At 33.9% G+C, this 14,087-nt stretch overlaps 1 protein-coding gene across 1 annotated transcript; it reads right to left on the bottom strand.

The window, feature by feature from the left end:
• Nucleotides 1-2,813: 2,813 nt before the first annotated feature.
• Nucleotides 2,814-8,833, bottom strand: LOC111631497 (general transcription factor 3C polypeptide 1-like). The gene has a single exon (XM_023375746.1). It carries the CDS (start codon nt 8,677-8,679, stop codon nt 2,956-2,958), a length of 5,724 nt encoding a protein of 1,907 aa, XP_023231514.1. The 5' UTR covers nt 8,680-8,833; the 3' UTR covers nt 2,814-2,955.
• Between the last annotated feature and the right edge of the window lie 5,254 nt (nt 8,834-14,087).

The following is a 14,087-nucleotide window of genomic DNA, read 5'->3' as shown; positions in this document are numbered from 1 at the left end:
TCCGTCCGGATATGTCAGGCCTCGTTCCTCACCACTCGGCCGCCCCATTGTGGGCCTGGCCGAACCCATAATGGATCTGCTGAAAAGAGGCCCTCTTAGTGCCCGCAGAGAGGAAAGAGTTAAAAAAAAGTAGTGTACTAAAAATTAACATATTAAAAGCTGTCTATTAAATTACCAATATTTATTGATCATTTAATAGACAGTTTTTAATATTGGTCATTTAACAGTTTACAGAAAGCCGACTTATAATCCGTTGCTAATACCATGGGGCCCACTATTGGCCGAGCGGTTTTCTATCCAAAACAGTGGGAGTTGGGTCGTGGGTTCGAGTCTCGCTCGGACGGGCTGGCCAAGTGGAGTTTTCCGGGTTTTCTCCACGTCTGTAACGCCTAAATAGGGGCCAGTTTCCCTTAAACAAGATCTCCCGGAAGGCATCCCCCCTAGGCAGATCGCCCAAGTGTTGCGTTGCCATAACATAACAAACAACAACAACATAATACCATGGACTCCCACGACCCAGCAAGTTATAAACTGGCAGCTTTCAGGGCACTTATAAAAAGAGCATCCACACATTGCAGCAAAGTGCAGGCCAGACATAAAAATTAGGCATGTCGGAGTCAATCGGAATAAAATAAAGGCCTTAATAAATAAAACAAGAAAAAAAAAACGATAATGAAGGTAACGAAAGGGGAAGAGTAGAATAATACACAGTAATGGAATACATGCAGTGCCGGCCCGAGGCAAGTTTTAGGATGGAGCGAGATCCTATTATGGCGCCCCCTTGGTCAATAGCGTAGCGAACATAACTGACGCTCGGAGCACGACACTTTATTAGCGCCCCCCTCCAGAAACACATATAGTTTGTTTTGGAGACCATTTGGGCGCCCCTCTGCGAGTGGCGCCCGGTGCTTGATACACCCCCTTGCACCCCCTCGCTACGCCACTGCCCTTGGTTGCCCCAAATTTATACCCTTTAATAGGCGCCCCCTAGGACTTAGCGCCTGGAGCGGCTGCTCCTTTCGCCCTATGGTAGGGCCGGCTCTGAATACATGGCACCCTTAACCAACATTTACAAAGAAATAGGAGCAGCTACTAACAAAAAGATAAACTTTAAAACGAATCCAACAGTATACCAGATGCTATGTACGGACAAGAAACCAGAGCCTTATTCCTGGTATTTACAGAATACCCGTACAAGACGAGAGGTGGCAAAAAAAAAATAAAAGAACACAAATGAAAAGTACAGAATGAGCAACCAGTCACCACTAGCGTAGCGAGGGAGGCAAGGGGGCCCGGGTTCCACTCGCAAAGGGGCGCCAAATGGTCTCTAAGACAAACAAGATTTGTTTCTGGAGGGGGAGGAGGCGTCAATAAAGTGTCGTGCCTCGGGCGCCAGTTATGTTCGCTACGCCACTGCTTTAGCAATATATGTTATAATAGACCCAACAGAGGTTTCAGTGAAATGGGAAAGAGCAGAAATAATACATAAGGTTCAAGACAGGAGACATATTAAATATGCAGAATCCTGGCATATTCACAAGAGCAGTCTAGCAGGACAAACTATAAACTTCAGAGAATCATATAAAGTCTCCGCAGCATAGAGTGGGTGCATTACGGACATACCAGCAAAAGAAAAAAGCACGTACAGATAATAAAGGCATTAGTCGGTGCCCGTTATATCATCACTTATCTATTTCTTTATTATTATTTTTAGTTTTATATGTATAATTAGTGTATGCGTATATTTGTACATTTTCAATCTGTAGATTCTATTTTTATCTATTTTCGGACTTGCACAATAGGCGTTGAGAAAACTTTTAAAAGTTAAAAACGTTCTATGAAAGGTTTCATTCGACATGAATCGAAAAATTGTTCGATCCTGATGAAGGTCAATTAATTGACCGAAAACGTTAGATTACGTTAATAGACTGCATGTTAAAGGTTGTTAAAATCTAGTTATTTTTCAAAGTGCAGTTCGAGAAGAAGAAAAATATTTACAGCCAACCCCCCTATAACACGGAAATACGTTCCTGTTTTTATGAATCCAGCCAATCACAGCCCGGCACGTGTGAAGTTTACGGACTACGGCTGTTTGAAAGGTTTCTTCCATAAAATTGATCGATTCTAGACTAATTCTACTCAACATTTCCAAAATACGTATAATTTTTTGGGAATAAACCATATAAACTATGCTATAAACAAAAAATTGTAGGATTACTTACAGAGTGTGCACCGTTCGACTACGCCGCTGCTTAAGCTTGTTTTCGTCGTGGAGAAATAATTTATCAGGAAGCACGCGAGCTCCATCGAATGGACCTCGCGTGCTTCCTGATAAATTATTTTTTTTGCGAAAAATTCGCTGAACTTTGGAGACATCATTAATATAATTTTTATGGACATTAAATAATAAATGGTTTTTGGTAGGTCCGCTGCTCGTTTAAACTCAACGGTTTGTGCAATCCTGTCGCGATACGAGTCGGCGATGACGTTTCACCGAATTAGTTTTTTAGTATGTTTGTACGAATACTGTCGCAATTTTTTCGTCGTGATATAGGAATCCGAACTATAGGAACCCATGTTATAAGGAGGGTCGACTGTACTTCCGATTTCAAAAAAATTAAATTTAGAACTTTTTATTGGGAAAATTCATTCTTTGGTTGCAATATACAAATTAAAAAAAAATTATTTTAGATTAAATTTTGTTTATTCGTTACTTTAAATATGTATTTAATAATTAGAATGCTCCCTTATTTTCAGTTTCATTTCATATTTGAAAACAAAAGGCATAGATTTAAAAACGACTAAGATTTTTATCTACTATTTAATTTTTATCACATACAAAAAACATTCATCTATTGATATTATACATGCACATTAATACAAAAAAAATTATTTTAAGATTGCATTAAACAACTATTGAAATATTTGATAATATACCAAACAACTGGCACATTATCAATTATATTTTACATTCTTTAATCCTCTTTTGTTTAAAAGCATTTCAGATAACTGACTGAATTTGATAATGGCATCAGGGATAATTTCAATATGACATTTGCTGTGCAAATTCTTTTTTTCTGTTAATGTATAGTCAATAGGTTTAGAAAATAATGTTACAGAATGGGATGGTTTTAAATAATAACGTTGTATGCATTCTGCCTTTTCAAGTATCTCTAATAATTCAAGTACTTCAACAGGAAATAATGAGAGCTTAAAATATTTGCAAAGTTGTGGTACAGTAATACCTGGATTAGCCATTATATGACCAAGAACAGAACTTAACAATTTGTTGAGAGTTGAATGATTCAATGAACCATCTGGTTTTCTCCATGTTCTACCAATAAACTGCACATTTTCCCAAAGTTTCTTCTCAGGTAAAACAGATTTGTATGAAAAATCTGATTGTTGTTTACAAGTATGTTTTCCTCTTTCACTTGAAACACTACTGGATGTACTATTATTTTCAATACTGGCGTCTTTGGGTATTGTTTCAATAATCTCTGACGACTGATTTTCTTCTGTTGAACTAATACTTAAATTTAATGCAACAGAATCATTAGCTTGAATTTTTTCTTCATCTTTTTTGCTTGATATTGCAGGTGTCTTTTCAACATCAGATATTTTATTGGAAGAATTATCAGTGTCCAAATTTGCATTATCTGAAGCCGTTTTTTCTAAATATTCTATTTGACAAAGTAATTTATTTTCTTTTGGAATTTTTAAAGAAGAAAGAATCCAAGGTTTTGAATATTGATAAGATACATATCTGAAACAAGAAGTACCAACTCTGATAATTATCCAATTTTCCAACATAAAATTGAATATTTTTTCTAATTTTCCTGTTTCATCCAAATGCTGAAAATTTTCTAACATATCTTCTGTAATACCTAACTCTTTTTGTTCATTAATGGTATCAAATATTTTTCTTCCAAATTCTTTCTCATTCACGTCAAATTCTGAAGAATCAGACAGAATTTTAAAAGATGGAATTTCGTTTATTGGTAGATATTTTCGCTGAGAATTGATAATATCGTAAATTATATTAGATTTCAAAAATTGACTGTTTTCATTACGAAGTCGGCAAAAAACACTACAGGAATTTATTACAAAATAATCTTGGGAATGTAATATCTTATTTTTTTGTTTATTATCTTCAGACTGACGTAGCATGAAGAGAGCAAGTCTTGAAGCTTTTGTTGAAGATGATACTTCAAAAGAAACATTACTATTTAAATTTGTATCATTATCAGTTTTTGGTAATGATGAATAATCATGATCATCACTTTGATTCTGTTCCACATCATTATCTAACATTCTTTTCTTTTGAGGAGGTTCATCCAAGATATCTGAATTTTCACTAAGTACATTAGATTTTACTTGATTGTCATTATTCATGTATTCTGTAGATTCCATTTCTTTCATTTTCTTTGCTACTTCAGAACGCTGTCTATCACTTAAACTGGTATCCAATAAAATAATTTGGTTTGGTATATGCAGTTCAAAAGTTAACAAAAATTTAGCCATTAATGAAACAACTGCAGCAGAATAACCTGAAATCACATTAGTATAAACATTAACTCCAATTGATGATTTATCTTTATTTATTAATTTATCCAATAATGAATAAACTTCATGATAAATTTCTACTTGAAAGGGAGTCCTTAAAGAATTATAATAATTCACAGAGAGTCGGTATGGTATAGTGGAAAGAGGAAGATTACTATAACTTTTTTTACTAAAACATTTCTTTTTAGTAGCAATTTGATTTTGACGAATACAAGTAACTGCATTTTGCAACATTTGCATTGGATACTGTTGATATAATTTATATAAAACATAGTTCCAGTTGTGTTTATCTCCTGATGTCCACAGTGATGACATAATTAATGAATGAACAACACTTTCCTGTATATTTGCAATAGCTTTTACATCTTCATGTTTAGATTTATAATCTGGAAGCTCTCCTGATATAACCATTTGATAATCCTGCTGAAGCTGCTTGATTGTTTTGGGAAGTATAATTTTTTCACATCGCTCAGATGATGATTGTGTAAATTTCTTTAACAATTGATTTAATAAAGTAACAAACATATTTGTCCATGTTTCTTCATGTGTTTTTGGAGGCTTAGGACCTAGATATAAATTTACCAATTCTTTATCTTGTTGAGCTTCACATAAAAATACAGAGACATTTTGAACAGTAGTTGGATTCATCAGCATATAACCAACTCTTCTTTGACAAGCACGTGATGTTTTATTATTAGACAAATTTGGCAATTTTTCATGTAATACATCACGCACACAAGTATAAGGTACGACCATTCTATTATAATTTGGATCTAACAAATAGGAAGCTACTTTGCACATTAATAAAATACTATCTTCTTGTGCAGTCCATAAAACTCTCAATTTTGACATTTTCTTTAATGCATCTTTATCTTTGTCATCATAATATGGTTTACGCTTCCTCTTTAATATCCTAGTAACATTTCGAATAATTTTATCTGGTTTAGAACGTTTTCTTGCATATGGAACTGACTGATTAACTGGTTGTTTCCTTTTCATATTTTTTTCTTTAAGTTCATTTTTAGTAACTGATTTAGCATCATTTTCAACTGTTTCAGACATTTTGCGTTTTATATTTTTTAACCGAAAAAATCGTCTCTCTGATACCTTTTGTGAAGAAGAATCACTTCCATGAAGTAAATACTGCATATAATTTGTGTTTGCAGTAAGATTGACATCTGTGTCCTTCTGACATAATTTTTCAATATTATGATGCAAATGATGCTGCATGGATGGCCAAGACCAATTGCGTTTTAAATGAGCAAAAAAACCGGAATCAAGACCTGCAGCTCCTCGTCCATCACCTAATAAACTTCCATCATCTACTATTTCAGAAAATTCTTTATTTCTGCATGCTTCTATCATCATGGGTTTACGGTAAATGTTTTCAATGTTAATACTTTGACCACGAGCTGTATTATAATATCCCAGAGGAGTATGCAAGCAAACAGTTTCCAAGTGTAACCAATATGATTCCACATCTTCTAATGTTTTTAAATAATATTTTCTTATACTATAGTCCATATCATCACTTATATATAAATATCCTGTTTTTGAGATAGTTGTATCTTTAATTGATGCATATCTATGTACATAGAGAAAACTATGATCTTTTTCTTTAGTTTGTTGTGGTCCAAATGAGACAAGATTCATGAAACTTAACTTTGTAGCAATTTCACACACACTAAAAATATAGCGTCTATTATACATCAATGCACTTCGAATTTCTGGTGGCAGATCTCTTAAGAGATAATGTTGTTTTATGGGATCTTTCAAAAATGTTTCTAATCCTTCTACTTTATATGTAATATTTACTATTTTCACTAGCAAAGAAAGAGGTAAACTAAGAAGAACATCACTGATTAAACACCACCCTTCAGGAATTCCACAGTGCTGACGAAGTGGAGGAATAAACATTTTCCATCCAATTTCATCATGATATATTGGAGGTCCATCAATATTTGTAGAAAAATTTCCTTGATAATCATAAACAAGATAAAATAGCAGTGTGTACAATGATTTCATCCGAATAAATTTAGGTTCTAATCCATAGGTTCTACCAATGGATGGCATATACCGCATTTTTATTTTTTCTGATGGTTTTTGCTGTAATTGTTGTAATTCTTGTATACTTTGACCAATAGAATCAATTTGCTTACTTTGTTTATCATTTTTCAATTGTGTAGGTTTTATCATTTCTTTACTAGCAAAATATTTAAATTTAGCTTGCTCAATTGCAATTTTTACAGACGGATCATTAACTGTAATACTTGGTATGCATACAAAATGAAGTTTTTTGACATTATCACCTAACTTCAAAATAGTTTTAATAGATCTTACATACCCATCTTTGGCAAGTTTATGTATTAGTCGCAGCACAGATTTTTTATGAACTTTTTTATTGTAACCTTCTTTCATTTCACTTTCATATATTAACTTTTGAATTTGATATATGTCATCTACCATTTTCATTCTTTTTACAGTTTCAATAATAATACCAGCTCTCTTTAAAATTCTGTATGTAATATGTGAAGTTTCTTTTTTATTTTTCTCACTATACATTTGTTTTAAATCTTCTGTAAAACTGCTTGCAATAGCAACATTTTGTTTCTTTTTATTATCAATATCATCTTTTTCAGGTTCAATGCTGACAAAAGATAATTCATTATTTTCAGGAGTTTGAGATACGTCACATACCTGATAATTATTTGTATCCATATCCGAATTTTCTTCATTCTTAGAAGAAAGATCTAATATTCTCTTTCTTTCAATTAATATCTTTTTATGAATTTCACTATCTTTTTCGTATTCTTTGGCAATGTATTTTGTTACACGCTGTCGTCCAACATCTTGCATATAGGTGGATACTACTTCTCTTCTTTCCAAATTACGACATAACAGTCTCATTTCTAATTTAGGAATACCCATTGTCCTCCCAATCTCTTGAGCAGAAATTCCTTTTGGACCTTCACTTTTTATAACATTAAACACTTGAGACAAGAGTGGTCTATCAATCATGAAATTTTTTGGATTGAAAAAAGTTTCATTTAAATTACTTGTTTCTTTATCATTGTCATCATCTTCACTTTGATCGTATGGTTTTATCAGTTCCACAATTTTCAATATTTTTTCATTTCCATTTTGTGACTTTGCTTCTTTATCGGTTGCATTCGGGTAAATTTGTCGATATGGTACAATATCTAATTTAAAATACTGATTAAAAGTTTTTTGGAAGACTTTTTTAAAAGTAGTTTCCTTTACACCCAGCTCACTACGAAGTTTATGAAAGATTTCTCTCTGTTTGGGTTTTTCATATAATAATTCTGACATCTTTTGTAAAATAATCTGGATCTTTGATTTTCTTTCCACATAAAATCTTTTTAAGTGTAGCAAACTACCAACCGTCGTCTGTCCTTTGCAATTCCTTTCATAATGGACTTGCTTTGTTATCAAATGCTTTTCCAACAACATTTTACGATAATAGTATAAAGTTTTCGAACACTCACCGAGTACAGTCAACCCATTCTTTCCTTGCGTCACTTCACCGTGATAGCGTGATCTCCCGATTCGTTCAATCATGCAATACTGAATTATATTGAGTTTTAAATGAGGGTTGACTTCCGTACCTAATAATGCTAAATTTCTCTGCTCCTGAGAAGCTACCAATACAAGCTTATCATGCCACCTTTCAACTGCTTCCTCATATGTTAATAACCCACGATCATCGTCTCTGATTTCACTAGTAATATTTTTCCTTGTGGTAAAAGTGCTACAAGAACCTCTAACGTCTTTTTCATCAATTGCTTTGTATGGATAAATATCATCTGGAACATTTTCTGGTTCAAAAACAATTCCAATATCCAAATCTAAATAATCGTAACGATTGAATAAAGTGAACTGTTTTCGTGGTTCTGGCAGCTCATAAAACTCTATATCAGGATGCTGGGATATGACCTCCCAGATGAATGCTTTAGAATCTTCATCCAAAGGTAAGGGAAAATGAGGCCTTTTCTCTAAACGTAACCATAAAACTGTGAGAGTAATTCCATCCAAACCTTCTAAAGCTATCTCGTCAACGCATGCGGTAACATAGTCTAAGTTATCGTCTTCCATAATAACTTCTTTTTCTTCTTATTCCTCCGGTTTATTTGAAAGTTCTGCACTCTATCCTCTTATACAATAATAGTTTTAAACTTCAAATCTACGTAATATAATCCAAACGCGCTTCCATTACGTCTAATATCTTGTCGCCCTCTGGTGATGAAAAATTACTTCTTTCTTTTACTTCCGCTTATAAAACTGATGTACTGTACGGTATCTTTATATCAATGGTAGAGGATTTTTTCTATTATTATTATTACAGTATTATTATTATTTAATTTTGATATATATACAATTAAATATATTACTGATCTTTTTTAAACACTTTTCATCCTGTAAACATGCTCGATTCCACTGACTTTCCAAACACCATTGTCAAACTTCTAGGCTTACAGGAAAGCGGCGCTGAACGTCGGACGTACACGTTTTCGCGTTTAAAACTTCGGCCTCAATCTCGCTAATGAAAAAAGTATTCCGCGTATGTGTGTTGGCATCTATAAGAAACGAAATTTAGCATGAGAGCTTGTGTAAGGAACATTGATGTTAATAGCGAGGTAGCGGCCGAAGTTTTTATCTCTAAAATGTGGACGTCGTGCGTCCAGCACGACTTTCACATTTTAGAGATGAAAACTTCGGCTGCAACCTCACTATTATAAATTTTGATGGTTAAAGGGATGGTATTTTTTATACTCTTTCCGCCCTGTGGGCACTAAGAAAGCCTCTTATAGCAGGCCCATTATGAGTTCGGCCAGGCCCACAATGGAGCGACCGAGGTGGTGAGGGACCACCCCCGAAAAATTCCTGGGGATTTCTTGACCCGTCCGGATTCGATCCCGGGTCCCTCAGAGCGGTAGGCTGCCACCTTGACCGCTCGACCATCTGGCCTAAGGGGTGGGGTAGAAGTCATATATCGAAAGAAATAGGACTTAATGCAGATGTTATTCGTTATTAACATTTACATTTTTTTTTTAAATATAAAATTTTCATCACTACCCTCAAAGTTAAGCTTTTTGCGATTAGATAATAATTAAAAATACAAAAAGTGAAAAGTAAATATTTCTTCTAATAAAGAAACGTAAAACAAAGAAATAATAGTTTAATAAAGAACTAAATTAAGAAAAACGTGATAAATATCATTAGCGTGAGGCTAGTGATATTTATCACGTTTTTTATTATTACAGTAGAACCTCGATTATCCGCCCCCCGATCAACCGACCGTCCTAGTCGGCAAATTTCAAATGTCCGCTAGTGATGTGGCGCTACAATATTTGGCTATGTCTTGGCTACTTTAATATTATTTTTATGTGTTTTAGCTGGCAACACTCATTCGACCATGAAAGGNTAAAAAAAATATTGAAAATTATAACGAGATAGTTACGGTTAATAGATATATTATATCTAAATAAATAGATGTTATATGTTTTTATCAAAGCAAGAATTGGCATTTAGAGGGCATACGGAATATATTGGATCTAATAACAGAGGTAATTATATTGAACTTGTTTATTTATTAAGTACGTTAGATAAATAATCTATTAAAAATACATTTAAAGAAAGAATTAACTGATTGCCCCTGGAAGTCGGCTTCTTAAAGAAACACAGCTTCCCTATCATCAAATGTTACGGCACGCCACTGGATTTTACCTTCTTTATAATAATTAAATAAAATCTAGAAAATAGCTAAATTACAGACGAAACAATCTAGAATTTGGATGCAAAAATTAGATTCTAAAGTGACAATCCTGCCCAACACGTGATGTAGACTTCAATGTTTTGACAAAGTAAAATGGTGGTCGATAGTACCTGTCGTTGCCATCAAGAGCGCTGTACTAAGGTCACGGCCACTCTGAGTATATTCTAGTTGGTGGGGTACTGCCCATTTTTTTTTTAAAGATGTTTTTATTTTAATTATTCATTTTCTGTATTTATATAATTTAGTAAGACTTATCACGCATTTTAAGAAGTTGCGACCATTCATATCAAAAGACCGGAAGAAAACGAAGCAAGAGTTGGCAATCTGTACCTTACTAACAACGCAATGTTTTCAAATCGGATTAGTGTTATGATGGAAGGACAAGTGTTTGGCAGTAGTTGTGTATTTTTGGCAATTAAATCAATATAAAGGCGGCTAATGTCCAGGGTCGTAGACCATCATGGCGGCTCTTCCTCTTTTAGCCTCGAAACCGGACCGCTTTGGAGACGACGTATCACGTGACGACGCGAGCGAACGGCGGCTGTCATGGCGCCGGCGCTGATTCCAGCAAACAAAAGCAAACAGTGGGGACCCACGTTCTAACCTAACCTAACCTAACCTATTCTAATAATATAAATGGTAATAATTATGATAATTTATTAGAATAGGCTAGGTTAGGTTAGGTTAGAACGTGCGTTCCCACTGTTTGCTTTCTTGGTACAAGTCGAGATACGTAGACTGTCATGGCGGCTGATCGCCGATTCCAGCAAAGACAAGAAAGCAAACAGTGGGGACGCACGTTCTAACCTAACCTAACCTATTNTACTTTTCGGTTATCCGACTTTTCAATTATCCGACCAACTCCAGTCCCCAATTAGGGCGGATAATCGAGGTTCTACTGTATTCGCAATTAACAGAGACAAGATTAAAACAGTTTACTTTATTTCGCCTATTTAATTAACAATGCATTTAGGATTGGTAATTTTCCAATCCCTCTTCAGGCTCACGGCTTCAGTGTCTAAGGTTGTTGTCTACAACTTAACGAACAAAAGTTTAGTTCATGTTAATATACTTTTGTTATTCAGAATGATGCATATAGTGCACAATTTGCACACATCCTAATGGTGCAGTTTCTACATATCAGTCTCTTTCACTTACTGACATGTTTTCTTCGTCTGTTTTTGATGGGAAAACGCAATACTTCTTCCATTTCCTACAATTATTAGCTCCTTATTATCTTTTAGAAGGATTTTAGCTTCAACAATGTGATTCATAACATGAAAAAATCAAAACGCAATTTTTCATTGTAGATATTTTCATAAGTTGAAATAAAATTTTTCACTAACAATCTATAACTATAATAAAACACAAGAACACTACTTATATTCTGCAAAAGAAGAAAAAAAAAACACTGGCCGAAAAAATCAACAACGTACTGAGTATGGTATGGGTCAGACTGACCTGAGCACTCTATAAATAAACAATCATATGGCTGAGAATAAAGCCATTCAAGACCTGGCTTATACTTAGATTATAAAAATATTTTTAAATTGAGGGTCAAGTAAGTACTACACTTACCACTTTAAACTCTGATTTTACCAGTGGCGTGCCGTCATTAGAAGCGGTGGATGCGCCGCTTCCCTTGTATTTTCTAAAAAATAAATACATATTAATTTTAATTATATGAAAATAATCGCACAATATTTTATTATAACCGCATTATGTATCTTATTACAAATTTCTATACTACACGTGAGAAAAAGATAAGATCGCTATTGTATATTCGAATATTGGTGGCGGAGTAGCGGAGTGGAAACGCTGTATCGGCAGCATCCAAAAAGCCAGATTCGCACATGCGCTTTACAGAGCACCAACCTCACCCAATTTAGCCGGTGGAAGCCTAGGACCTTGGGTGGCTGCTACACGTATAACGCATCCAATTCTATCCAGGACCGGTTCCGGGCTGTTAGCCGCCCGCCCGCTAGATATTTGGCTGCTCCCCCGATTACGTGAATCACGAGTAGATTTATAACTTAACCCAACCGATAAGAATTTACCTGTATGTTTTTATGATAGTTTTCTGTATAGACAGGAGTTTAAAAAATCCGTTAAAATATTTCATATATTTATTCCGCTCTCCGATTTTATATTACTCACAGATTTCAATGTTAAACCAGTGATATTACGATTTCGTATGTCCCATCTTTTAAGGGAATATAGAAAAAAACGTGTACAATTCTTGTATAATGTTAAAAAACTAACTGTTACTTTCTTAGCATAATTTACAACTAAATTTATCGAACGAGAGAGATGCACGAGGTACAGAAAAAGCTCTAGAATTTATTTTCCTTAAATTTACGATTTATGTATCCGTTTGTCATAAAAATTTGTCTTTCCACTTTTCCCGAGAGTACAAATATTCGAGTACAAAGTAACTGGTTTCGACTTATTTCTACTTAAGAAGTAGTTAAATAATTAAGCGATTAGGGAATTGGGGACATAAACCCTGACGAAAGAGCCGAAATTTTACTTAAACAAAAGCTTAACCGAACCAATCTCTAGCCGAGTACAGTGGGACTGATTTCTTCGAAATATTAGATGTAATAAAGACAAATTTTTCCAGTTCAACGAGAGTGACCGAAAAGTTGTAAATTTTGGAAATTTCCGTGGACAACACCTGGTCCTAAAACGAATTAGTTAGAAAACAAACGACGGACAATCTATTAAGTTTAACATATTTAGACTTTTATAGCTATGGCGAGAAACGTTTAAAATTTACAAAAACCCTGTCGCGTCTTTTGAGATATACTAGTGATGCGAATAAACAGGCATATGACATTGACCACTATGGGCACCCTCGGGATTTGGCAGCCTGCGTGCATGTATTCACTGCACACGTAGCAGGACCGTCTCTGACTCGTAGGGAGCTATTTGACTAACAAGTAAGTGGTTAAGATTTAAAGAGTAAAGAATATTTTATGTTATTTTTATGTACGTTTCATTACAATGCTATATTCAATTATAATTTTCTTTAAAAGTATATTCGTACAATTGAAGAATGATTTGTACCAGGTATGTATATCCACCACACATTTTATTTCACCGAGTAAATTTTTATAATTTTATTTTTAATTTTAACCCTTATATCGTGGCTGGCGATTCAGAATGTAATTGCGATATTGAAAATTTATTTTAAAAAGTTTTGGCTCAAGATCATATAATGAAAAAGAAAACTTTATTAAAAGAGAAAGGCCAATGCCTAAGTTAAATATAAACACTTCAATAAAAAAATTTGTTCGGCATTTTCACGATAAAATGGCTCTGTAAATGCATAAAAATGCAAGAATTGTTTTGCTGGCTTGCCTGCTATTTTCAAATGAAATTAGTATGTGGAATAAGAATGGCTTTGACAATTTAGCTGGCAAAAGACATGGCTATTTGAAGCAATTTGGAAATCGAAGCGGAATAGAATTTAACATTAATAAATAATATAAAATAAATATTGAAAATTATAACGAGATAGTTACGGTTAATAGATATATTATATCTAAATAAATAGATGTTATATGTTTTTATCAAAGCAAGAATTGGCATTTAGAGGGCATACGGAATATATTGGATCTAATAACAGAGGTAATTATATTGAACTTGTTTATTTATTAAGTACGTCAGATAAATAATCTATTAAAAATACATTTAAAGAAAGAATTAACTGATTGCCCCTGGA

Source organism: Centruroides sculpturatus, unplaced genomic scaffold, assembly GCF_000671375.1.
Source record: "Centruroides sculpturatus isolate CEXI.00-Female unplaced genomic scaffold, Cexi_2.0 scaffold518, whole genome shotgun sequence".
Classification (NCBI taxonomy): Eukaryota; Metazoa; Arthropoda; class Arachnida; order Scorpiones; family Buthidae; genus Centruroides; species Centruroides sculpturatus.
This window is presented reverse-complemented; position numbering and strand designations above follow the sequence as displayed.